The following is a 12,050-nucleotide window of genomic DNA, read 5'->3' as shown; positions in this document are numbered from 1 at the left end:
CCCTCCGACACCTATAAAATAGCAATCTCGCTTCCCCGGGGCTAGGGGCTGGGGGCTGGCACTGCTGTCCTCCGAGTGTGTTTGATGGGTGGTGGCTCCTTCTCTGTTCACCCGTCCACGGCTGTCCTCAGCCACAAGGCCCCGTCTCCCAGGGGGGCTGGGTGGGTGAGAGGAGCCAAGCCCCTTTCGGTGTGAGGCGGTCCTTCTACGAGCCTCGTCTCTTCTCAGGGTTTAGAAGCAGGTGTGTGCTGGGCCCAGGACACGGCCTGTGCCCAGCCGGTGGCAGCTACTACTTCAGACCATTCCTCCCACTTAACAGACTCACAGACGGAGGCCCAGAGATGGCAGAGGATGCCCCGGGGCCCACCGTAGTGACAGCTGGGATGTGAACGCAGGGTGTTGGACTGCAAGCCCAGGTTCTTCCTGCTGCATTGGCAGGGGGCCTGGCGAGGCCAGAGTGGAGCTGTTGCTTAGCGTTTGGGGACTCGAGGACACCTGGGCTCCAGTCCCAAGGGAGGTACGGAGCAGAGAGCCACAGCCCAGACCCCTGAATTCTGGGCCTCTGCCTGGAGCCCGAGGGAGCCCTGCCACCAGCGAGGCTTGCCCAACGGCCCAAGTCAGGCAGAGACATGCTAACACCACCTTCCCTGTGTCTTCCAGTGTCCGCCAGGACTTCGACGTCCCCACCAACCACCTGATTGGCGCACACAACTACTGCACACAGGTCGGTGGGCGTGGGAGGGGCCGGGGCACTGCTGCTTCTCCCTCCCTCTTCTCTTCTCCCTTGGTCCTGCCAGCCCCCTGCCAGCAGCTGCCACGTGCCTGCCTCCGCCAGCAGGAGCTGGTGGCACGGGCGGGGGCCTGGGCCAGCGTGGGAGAGCACGCACTGTCTTTACAACCACCTCTCTCTGCATGTTCACAGCAGGCCCTTCAGGGGCCTCACTGGGGGAGGGGACAGTTAGCACAGCTGCTTGTCTAGCTCCTCCCAGTCCTGGTAGCACCAAGGAAAGGATCTGGTCAAGGGCCATGTGCCACCTCTGGCCGCCTGTGCCTTTCTCTGAGGCAAGGCCTCGCAGAGTGGCCACCGGACCAGGTACGTCCGGCCCACACGGGCACAGGCGGGCTGGCAGAGCTCTCAGTCCGACAGGCCCAGCTTTCAGTCCACTAGTGACCCAGCTGTCCTGGGTTCTGGCTCACTGGGCCAGCCCCGAAAACATCCCGGGGCACCACGCAGGGGCAGATCGGGGCCTGCGGTTTGTCCAGGGCACCCGAGGGACTGGGGTGGCTGCTGCCCGCTTCCCGGAGGAAGGCCCCAGGCTTCTCTGGCCACCTGGGTGGTCCAGCTCCCTCTCTGGGTGCTTGTCTTCCCTGTGGGAGCTTCCCCCTCGGCAGGCAGAGCACACTCCAGCCCAGGGGTTGGAGTGGGAGCAGAGGGTGCCAGACCCAGTGTGGGCTGGGCTCTGAACCGTGTTGTCTGTTTCACTTGTGGCATCAGCTGGGTGATGTTCTCCTCCTGAGACTCAGGGCCATTGTTGGTGGGATGAGCTGGGTGATGTTCACCCCCGAAGACTCAGGGTTCTCATTGGGGGAATGAGGTGCTTGTGCTGGACCAGTGTGCTTTAGAGTTGGAAGCACACCTGAACCCTCCAGGGTCACGTTGAGGAGCAGGCTCAGCTTCAGGGGCCTGGGCTGGGGCCCGAGCTTCTGAATCCTAACGGGCTCCGCAGGGAGGCGATGCCGCTGGCCCGCGGACCACACTGAGTGACGGGGACTGCGGACCACTGTGCTTTGCCGCTGTGTGATCGTGGGCCCAGGGGCAGGAGCAGCCTGTGGCCCCTTCGCCCCCGTTTCAAGGAGGGTTCCTGCGAGGAAGGCCTGAGACTCACCCCAGGTGGGGAGCAGGAGCCTTTCCCCTTAAAACCAGAGGGGAAAAGTGGAGCTGGCCTGGCAAAGGCAGGCCTTCCTAGCCGCCGCTGCCACTTCCTCAAATTCCTCTCGTTTCCTCTGCGAGGACGCGGTGAGGCCCGATGCCTCCCTCGGCGGCCATCAGCGGCCTCCTTTACTGGCACTGGAGCAGGGGTCTCGGTGCCGACAGAGGGTTCATTACGGCGCGGCCGCTCTCACACTTCAGGGGAAAACGCTGTGAACTCTGCCCTCCGGAGGAAGGGCTGCGAGGCCGCTCCCACGGCGCCAGCCTGGCAGGCGATGGGCTGGATGGAGGTCCTGCCCGTCAGGCACTCGGTCTGGACTCGCGTGACTCATTGGTCAGCAGGCACTTAGCAGTTGCCTTCCTCTTGAACCTTTGGCTGGCCAGGTGGTACCTGAGGATAGCAAGTAAGTGGAGAGGGAAGGGACCCCGGACAGGGAGACAGACATGTGCGTGGAGTCCAGCTCTGTCGCTGACTGGCTGTGTGGCTTGGGCAAATCCCTTCCCATCTGTGAGCCTCAGTTTCCCTATTCCTAGCAGGAGGTTGGATCCCTAGGTGTTCTGCATAAGGAAGGGCCCTTCCAGTCACCCTGAGGCACTGTCCCTTGGTTCTGGGGTCGGCGGGCCTGTAGGCCTGTCGGTGTGGGTACCAGTCATGCAGCCACTGAACCCAGATCCCATGCAGCCGACAAGGGCAGAGACAGGGCCAGGGCCCACCTGCCGCTGTCCTCGGCTCTCCTCCCTCTTGCAGAGCCCACCGTCCCGGTGAGACCCCAGTGAGGCCTGGGACTGAGTTACTGGTAGGGCCCCGTCTGTTTCCTGGTGTTGCTAACGTGCCCAGTTATGTAAATGCAATGAGCGCCTGTTATGTAAGATGTTATCATTGCGGGAAGTTGGGTGAAGGGTACACAGGAATTCTCTGTACTATTCTTATAACTGCTTTTGAGTCTAAAATTATTTCAAAATAAAAGAGGTTATTTTAAAAATTACCCTCCTTCAAGACCCACCCAAATGTCACTTCTCCACAAGTCGCCCTGAGCATCATGAGGTCCGGTGCCTGCCTGGCCCTGACACACGGTCCCTAGCCCCGTCACATGCTGTGTCGTGCAGGCACACACCTGGAACCAAGGGTGGACCCAAGCCCAAGGTCAGGAGCCATTCTTCCCTCCAGCAGCCCCCACCCCCGGCCTTGTGCGCGGCTGGTGCTTGATAAATGCCCTCGGATTAGAGGCTACTGAGGCCTCGAGCGGCTTCCATGGGAAGAGTCGGCAGCTTTCCCCGGGGCTTGTGGGATCCCTGAACTCCAGCCCTGACTCCCGCCTCTCTCCCTCCTTGCTTTCCTTCCTTCTCCACCCTTTGCCTTGTTGCCAATCTCCCTTTGACCAGCCGTCCCCTTCTCTCATCAACAGGAACTTGTCAATCTGCTCCTGACCGGGAAAGCTGTGTCCAATGTTTTCAACGACGTGCTGGAGCTGGACTCCGGGAACGGGAACATCACGCTCCTCAAAGGCATCGCTGCCCGCAGCGACGTGGGCTTCCTGTCCCTCTTTGAGCACTACAGCGTGTGCCAGGTACCAGGAGCCCCGCTCCCTGCACCAGCGGGGAGGGTGGGAGAACCGTGGGAACTGGGGTGCTGTCGCCCTCACAGAGGGTTTGGGAAGAAGTGCGGCTTTGTGCCCTCGGGTGCTGGTCACTAGGTTCACACCCAGAGGCAGGCGGTCCGTGTTCTGAGGAAGGTTGTGGGAAAGGGGCCACTAGGAGTGTATAGGGTGATTGTGGGTCAGAGTGGCTGCCACTGTCGTGTGTGTGTGTGTGTGTGTGTGTGTGTGTGTGAGTGTGTGAAGGACAGGGGACCTGAGGCTACAGGCCTGTGTTAGTGTCCTGGGGCTACTGCAACCCAGCACTGTGAACTGGTGGCTTAAAACAGCAGAAATGCTTTGACTCACAATTCTGGAGTCACAGCCAAAGTCCAAAGTCAAGGTGTGGCCAAGGCCCTGCTCCCTCTGAAACCCACAGGGAGAGTCCTTCCCCGTCTCTTCTGGCTCTTGGTGCTTTCCAGCCGCCTGGGCGCTCCTCTGCTGAGTGCTGCCTCCGCCCGTCTCTGCCCGCCACCACGTGGCTGTCTTCCCCTCATGCCTCCTCCTGTGAGGGGGTCAGTTACGCGGGGTTCCAGGCCCCTCCACGCACCCCACCTCCATGCCACATCCGCAACAACCCTACTTTCAAACAAGAGCGTGTGCTGATGTCCTGGGGCTAGCACTTCAGCGGGTCTTCTTGGGAGACACAGGTGTCCTGCCCACTGCTATGGGCCACGCAGTGTGGCCCATCCCTGGGTGTCTCTGGGGACCCTGCACCCCATGGTCAGGAGCAGACTTGGGGGGTCACAGACCTGCACAGAAGAGACGGTAGTGGCTATTCCCTGAATGCGCCGGTGTCTGACGGAGCCCAGGAATGTGGCCACGTGGCCTGTGAGAAACACCAGGGCTCCAAGCATCACACCCTGGGTGGGCTCTGGAACGTGCGGCTCGAATTCCACGGCTAAGAGGGGAGCCTTGGCTGCGCTTATGGAATCTCGGGCTTACTTTCCGTGAGCCCTGGTTTCAGTCTTGTGTTGAGGGCATTGGTCAAAAGTAAACCATTTCGCTTTGGTCTGCTGAGGGGAATTGATGAGGACGTCAGGGGGGCCCCCCTTGGAATAAGATACTGATTGAAGGAATCCAGGCCCTTGGAGCTGCCTTACGACCCAGCCATTCCGCTTCTGGGAATGTGTCCAAAGAAACCCGAGGCCCGATTTGAAAGAAAATATGCACCCCTATGTTTATTGCAGTGTTATTTACAATAACCAAGGTTTGGAAGCAGCCCCAGTGCCCATCAGGAGATGGGTGGGTGGAAAATCTGTGGTACATTTATGCAATGGAATACTACTCAGCCATAAAAAGGAAGCAGGTCTTACCTTTAGCAACAGCATGGATGGACCTGGAGAGCATTATGCTCAGTGAAATAAGCCAGTCAGAGAAAGAGAAATAGCATATGATTTCACTTACATGCGGATTCTAATCAGCAAAATAAACTAACAAAATAGAAACAGACTCAGATACGGAGAACAGACTGACAGCTGTCAGAGGGGAAGGGGTTGTGGAGCTGGGTGAAAAAGGTGAAGAAATTAAGCAAAAACACACAAAAAAACCCCAACTTATAGACACAGGAAAAGAGGGTAAAGGGGAGCATAAATAGTGAAGGAAGGAGACTTGACCTGGGGTGTTGAATACACAATACAAATCTAGATGATGTATTATAGAACTGTACACCAGAAACGTATATAATTTTATTAACTAACTAGAGCCTGGTGCACGAATTCGTTGGGCCCAATTGGGGTGGGGGGCCAACTTGGGGGAGGGGCCGCAGGAGATTGTGGGGGGGCCGATTGGGGCCCGAATTGGGCCAGTTGGCAGCCGCAGTGCACGTCATAGTGATCGGTCTTTCTGGTTGTTCTCCTGTTATGGTTGCTGGGCTTTTATATATATAGACTAGAGGCCTGGTGCACAAAAATTTGTGCACTCAGAGGGGAGAGGGGGGTCCTTCAGCCCGGCCTGTGCCCTCTCGCAGTCTGGGACACCACGGGAGATAATGACCTGCTGGCTTAGGCCTGCTCCTGGGTAGCAGAGGGCAGGCCCAATCCCTAGGTGCAGCCCCTGGTCGGGCTCAGAGCAGGGCGGATCGGGAGGTTGCGATGCCACCCTCAGTCACGCTCAGGGTAGGGCCAATTAGGGGGTTGGGGCACCTCCCCCTGTCACACTCAAGGCAGGGTTGATGGGGAGGTTGCGGTGCCACCACCTGTCACGCACAGAGCAGGGCCAATCAGGGTGTTGGGGTGCTGCCCCTGTCACTCACAGAGCAGGGCCCATCGGGGGGTTGGGTCTTTGTACCCTGTCACGCACAGAGCAGGGCCGATCAGGGGGTTGAGGAGTTCCCCCCTGTCACTCACAGAGTAGGGCCGATAAGGGAGTTGGGGCACCGCCCCCTGTCACACACAGAGTAGGGCAGATCAGGTGGTTGGGGTGCCGCACCCTGTCACACTCAGGGTAGGGCCAATGGGGAGGTTATGGCTCTACCCTGTCACACACAGAGCAGGACCTGTGGGGGGTGGTTGGGGCGCTGCCCTCTATCACCCACAGAGCAGGGCCGATCAGGGGGTTGGGGCGCCGCCACTATCACACTCAGAGCAGGGCCGATGGGGAGGTTATGGCTCTACCCCATCACACACAGAGCAGGGCCCGTGGGGCGGGGGGGTTGGGTGCCACACCCTGTCACACACAGAGCAGGGCCGATCAGGGGGTTTGGGCGCTGCCCCCTGTCACGCCGATCCCGGTGCCGGGAGGCCTCGCGGCTCCGCTGATCCCGGTGCTGGGAGGCATATTACCCTTTTACTATATAGGATAGAGGCCTGGTGCATGGGTGGGGGCTGGCTGGTTTACCCTGAAGGGAGTCCTGGATCAGGGTGGGGGTCCCCACTGGGGTGCCTGACCAGCCTGGATGAGGGGATGATGGCTGTTTGCAGCTGGTCACACACCCTTCAGGGTGGGGGTCCCCACTGGGGTGCCTGGCCAGTCTGGGTGAGGGGCTGATGGCTGTTTTCAGGCTGGTGGGTGACTGAAGCTCCCAACCACTCCTTTTTTTCTTTTTCTTTTTTTATTCTGGGCCAGCTTTAGCTCTGAGGCTTGGCTCCAGCTCTTAGGCCTTGGCTGCTGAAAGCCAGTATCTGGTTTGTTTGGGTTCTATAATCGAAACACTGTTTCAACTCCAGCTCTGAGATCCCGGCTGTCTGAAAGCAGGTTTCTGGGGTTTTGTTTAGCTTCCATATTTGTAACAATGTTTCAAACTGCAAGCTCAGAGGCCAGCAGCGGCAGGCAGGGAATGTTGGAGTCCTCCGTCACTGAAGCAAGCAAGCCTCATGTTCACTTCAAGTTGCCTGGCTGCCGGCCACCATCTTGGCTGGCAGTTAATTTGCATATGACCCTGATTAGCCAATGGGAAGGGTAGCAGAGGTACAGCTAATTACTGTGTTTCTCTTTTATTAGATAGGATGTCACCCCAAATAAACTCAGTAGAAAAAGGGGGTGGAATGCAGGCCCTTCAAAGATCCGAATCCTTGAATTCATATAGATTTCGTCGGCTATCGTGTGCTTGGCCGAAGGCTGGGAGTTCTGTTCCCTACAGCAGGTGATGTCTGCTCTCTGCCTTGGGACTGGGGGTCCTCCATCAGCTCTGTGACTCCACGGCCTGGTCTTGCTCATCTGACTTCCACCTCACTGCCCCCATCCCAGAGCCGGCAGTGAGGGTGGACTGCAATGCAGGCTGCAGGTGGAAGGCCAGCTCCTCGTGGTGGCTGGGGAGATGGGGCACTGACCGTCCAGGGAAGGACAGCGTGGGACTGGGTTTTTAACTTCAGTGCTAACCCCATCCCTGAAGGGGGGTTCACTGCTGCCTTCATAGAGGCACCTGAGCCAAGACTGAGCTGGGCAGGGCGGTTATCTGCAAGCTCCAGCCTCCTCCACTTCCCCAGCTCCCAGTTCCTCAAACCAGGAGCATGTCCTTCCCACCAGGAGTTCATGGGGCTCCTACCCTACATTGTTCTCAACTCTGTCCACCTTCACCCCAGTCTGTGTCCCCAGCATCGCTGCCCTGGACACCTGTGACAGCTCTGCTGGTCTCAGCTCCTGTTCTCACCCTCCTCTAATCCTGTCTCTTCAGTGAGATCCATTAAAGAGGGGCTCTGACCACACCATTCCTTGTTTAGCAACCCCCAGTGGTTGTCAGTCCTCTGAGACTGTCAGGGGCTGAATTGTGTCCCCCGTCCATTCCTGTGTTGAAGTCCTAGCCCCCAATGCCTTAGAATGTCCTACATGAGGAAACAAGGCCATTAGAGAGGTAACTGAGTTAAAACGAGGATGCAGGCTGGGCTCTAATCCAATCCAACTGGTATCCTCATCTCAGAAGAGGAGATTAGGACACAGACACAGAGAGAAGAGCACGGAGATGGAGGGAGATGCCTGCCACCCACAGCCAGGGGAGAGGCCTCAGGAGGAACCAGGCTGCTGACACCTTGACCTGGGACTCCAGCCTGCAGGACTGGGAAGTAGATGCTGTTGCTGAGCGCCGGGTCTGCGGAATGTGCAGGCCCAGAGCTTCCAGCCTCGAGGCCTGTGAGCCCTGTCCCTCCTCCCGCTTCACGCTCTGGCTTAGAGGCCACTTCCTAGGAGGCACGTCCTGGCCTCCTCACTCTAAATGGGGGTCTCCTCCCTGCCCGCCTGCGTCTCCCATCACAGAACCTTAATTCTTTCCTTCCGGGTGAAGCACCACCTTCCATTGCTGTGGAGATGGAGCTCTCCTGATACTGGAGCGCTCAGAGGTTCTCTTGCATCACCGCAGTCGGTGGTGGTCAGGCCTGGACCGCGGCCTGCGTTCTGAGGGATACGACAGATGGCGGTGAATCTGATGGCGCTCAGGCTCCGTGAAATGCATGGGAGTGCGTCGTAGGCTGTCTGATTGCTGCCTGTCCCCCCGCTTCTCTGCTGAGCGCCATAGGACAGGGCTGTTCTTATTCCCTTTGCTGCCACCTCCCCGTTGTCTCGCATGGTGCCTGGGACCAGAGTCCAGGCCACGCTGGACGATGTCCTCCTCGGAAGTGACAGGCTGACCCCCCAGCAATCAAATGTTGGTCCTTTCCCGTTAGGGATTCTGAGCTGTAGTCCACAGGTGGGTTTGGGGCATTCACACCACGCCCCCCCCCCCAACATGAAAGACCCTCATTGAAAAGCAGTTCTCAGTCGTGCACGGTCACCCGCCAGGAGAAAGCCTCGGCTAGTGCTGGAAGAAACGCACCCACGTCCCTTCCTCGTCCCAGGCCTTTGGTCAGCTGCCCCCAAACCCCAAGGAGGTGAATTTCACTTTTGGGAAATGTCACCCACTTGGAAGAGGCTCCTGAAGGGGAACCTCGTTTATAAACGCCCTGGGCAACCTTTCTGCCCTTAATCCTCTGACTGCTGTGTACATGGCCGGCTGCCCTCTGGTCTCTCCACTGGAAAATTCAGGGCGGCTAGCGGTGCAGATGCGGCTCCCATTCCTGCCAGAAGAGCCCTGGTCCCCAGTCTCGGCTCCCAGTTCGAGGGGACGCCCTCACCAGAAAAGCCTCTTTTGAGCTGGAACAGAAGCCAAGTCTTCAGTGGGGTTTGGGCACGTCCAGCCACGTCCTTTAAGACACCTAATTCCCCCCACATCCCACCCAGGAGTGGGCTCTGCAGTCACGTAATGTCACATGGGACTGCAGTGAGGGCCCACTGGCCAGGGGGGTGGGGAGGGGGGAGGCAGGGCGCTTGGACAAAGAGAACATGAACACATTGTAAAGGCCCCTCCCACCCTGGGGAGGAAGCAGCGTTCACGAGCGAGTCCTTCACCAGGGACCTGGTCCAGGGCCTTCCGAGCACAGCCCTCTGCTCAAGGCCTCCCCTGCCCCCAGAACCCATCCCAGGAGGACTCCGAGGGGCCCAAGGAAGGCTGCCGACCACTCGTCTGTGACGGCCCCGGAGAAAGTATGCCCTTCTCCCCACTGGAAAAATAATTCCCATTCTTTCCTTAATCCACAGGCTGCTCTGTAAATACCTGAGCAAGCAAACATCTCCTGGGGCTGGTGGGGATTTAAGCCAGACTCAGCCCGCCCAGCCTGTGGCACGTACAAGCTGAATAAGCCAGGGCCTGGGTGGGGAGAGGGCATCCACGGAGCCACAGGTGACAGAGAGAGAGAGCGGAGAGGGCTGGCTGCGGGGGCAGAGCCAGCCGGGCATCCGACTCCCCTGGGCAGGCAGGACAGCAGTGGGGCTGAGGGCCTGGGGCATGGATTCGCTTCCCAAACACCCTCCACCATGAAGTCCTCTCCGGGACTCTCCCACGAGGAAGTCCCAGCTTCCAGCCCCCTGCCTGCTCCCCCAGAGGCTGTCCCTCCCCTCTCCCCGGGGCTCCCAGTCCCACCTGCCTTCAAGGTGAAGTCCAACCGAGTTCCTGTCCCACCTCACTCACGAGGACCTTCGTTCATCAAACATGTGCTTATGCTGAATATACCCTCTGCTCTTGGCGCTAAGGGCACAGCCCAGTGTGCAGCGGTGGGCAGATGTGTTATGAGAGGAGTGAGGCCTGTGCTAGAGGAGTGCCTCGTCCTCAGGCGGGAGCTGGAGGTGGTGATCCGTGCTCCCTGGTTGGGTGGTTTGGGGGGTGCAGGACCCTGAAGGGAGGGAGAGGTGTACAGTCCCCTAGGCCGCGGGCTGTGGGTGCTCGGGCAGGGGCTTGGCTGCGGGAGTAGTTGGAGGACTGGTAAGAGGTTCCCTGGGCTGTGGGGTGGGCGGGGTGTGGAAGACCAGTTTGGGAGGCCCTTGTCCAGGCGGGACAGGCTGGGTGTGAAGGAGCTTTGGGAAGCCGCCGGCAGCACCATACTGCGTGCTGGCTGATGTGGTGGGGAAGCGCAGACATGACTGAGGCTGGGGCCCTGCGAGCCACGGGCTGAACAGCAGGGATGGCTCTGGGAGAGGCTGTGTCTGAGCGGCACGAGGAGAGCCGGCATCACACACCGATGGTGACCCCCAGCCGGGCCTCTCTGGGGCCGGCTGCCCTGGGGCTGGACAGAAGGTGCTCTGGCCCCTTTCCCGAGGCAGCACGTCGCATCAGGCATCCCCGTCCTCCTCCCCGTCCAGGTGGGCTGCTTCCTGAAGACCCCGCGGTTCCCCATCTGGGTGGTGTGCAGTGAGAGCCACTTCAGCGTGCTCTTCAGCCTGCAGTCCGAGCTCCTGCGGGACTGGAGGGCCGAGCGGCTCTTCGACCTGTTCTACTACGACGGCCTGGCCAACCAGCAGGAGCAGATCCGGCTGACCGTCGGTGCGTGCCTCCCACCCGTCCGTGCATCCTCGGGGAGCTGCCAGGCGGGTTGGGGACATGGGCCCTGGCACCCGCACAGGGAGTTTGGAGAACATGCAGACTCCAGTGTCAGGACGAGGGCTCAGAGGGCGAGTGCTAGGTGTCCTGCAGGAGCCAGAGCTGGGCTGAGTGTCTGGGAGGTTGGGGGCAGGTATTGGAGGGCCTGGAACACCATCCAACAGTTTGGGTTTTATTCTCCAGGCAATAGGGAGCCCGGGAGGTTCTGGAGCGATGGGATCGCATGTGTTTTTAAAGAGAATTATTCTAGTAGTTGCAGTGGGGGCGGGAGGGTGGGGCGGAGACTGAAGGCAGGAGGCCAGCAAGGAGGGTGCCGTGCTGTCCAGGTGAGAAGCGACGGGCAGGAGTGAGGGTGGTCCAGGAGGGAGAGGGGAGGGCAGGTGCCAGAGCCGGGTCCCTGAAGTTGGGTTGTCAGTGCCGTTCTCAGGGTGAGCTGGGCCCTGGGCTGAGCCTGTGCCTCTCCTGCCTCCGCAGACACCACCCAGCTTGTCCCCGAGGACAGAGACGACGACCTCGTCCCGCCCCTCGAGCTCTGCATCAGGACCAAGTGAGTCAGGCCCACCCCTGGCTGCGGAACCTCACCCGTGGCCAGGAGTGTGGTGGTTGGGGTGGTTGGGGTGGTTGGGCCTGCAGAAAGGACGCCCCAACTCAGCGGGTGCGGTGAGGGGAACCCCACAGACAGGAAAGACACAGCACTGAGGCCTGTTCCTATGAAGTACTTTGTGTTTTGTGATCGTGGCCCAAATGGAAAGGGTGTGATTGGGGGGGCTGATATGTCCTCAGTAGCTTCTGAAGACGTCCCTGCGGCGGGGCTCGGGTGAGGGGTGCCTCTTGAGACCCTCCTCACTCAAGGCAGCAGCCACGTGATGTGGTGAGTGTTGTTAGGTCCAAAGGGGGAAGGGCAGGTAAGGTTACCAGGGCGGTGGGGGTCGGGGTCTTTCGCAGGACAGGACGGAGGTCGGGACTGGCCCACCCAGCCAGGCTTGGGGCAGCAGCACCCTCTGCATCTGGCAGTAGGAGCCTTGGGCATTCTGCTGGGGCCAGTGGGCCAGCAAGCAGGGGTACCCCAAGCCTCAGAGGCTGGTGGGGGTCCTTGGCTCCTCTAAGCCAGTGCCTCGGTACTTAAGGGTCAGGAGAGACGATT

General features: G+C 59.7%; 1 protein-coding gene across 1 annotated transcript in view; it reads left to right on the top strand.

Moving 5' to 3' along the window:
• The window catches only part of FAM188B (family with sequence similarity 188 member B), an 81,289-nt gene extending 69,731 nt beyond the window's left edge, over positions 1-11,558 (top strand). Inside the window, exons 14-17 of the mRNA XM_015571253.1 lie at positions 661-724; positions 3,337-3,498; positions 10,669-10,849; positions 11,381-11,558. Of these exons, the coding sequence (XP_015426739.1) occupies positions 661-724; positions 3,337-3,498; positions 10,669-10,849; positions 11,381-11,457 (484 nt within the window). The 3' untranslated portion in view covers positions 11,458-11,558. The remainder of the gene's footprint in view (positions 1-660; positions 725-3,336; positions 3,499-10,668; positions 10,850-11,380) is intronic.
• Positions 11,559-12,050: the final 492 nt, after the last annotated feature.

This window comes from Myotis davidii, unplaced genomic scaffold (assembly GCF_000327345.1).
Source record: "Myotis davidii unplaced genomic scaffold, ASM32734v1 scaffold125, whole genome shotgun sequence".
In the NCBI taxonomy this organism is placed as follows: domain Eukaryota; kingdom Metazoa; phylum Chordata; class Mammalia; order Chiroptera; family Vespertilionidae; genus Myotis; species Myotis davidii.
The sequence above is the reverse complement of the archived record's forward strand: the minus strand, read 5'-3'. Positions and strand labels throughout refer to the sequence as shown.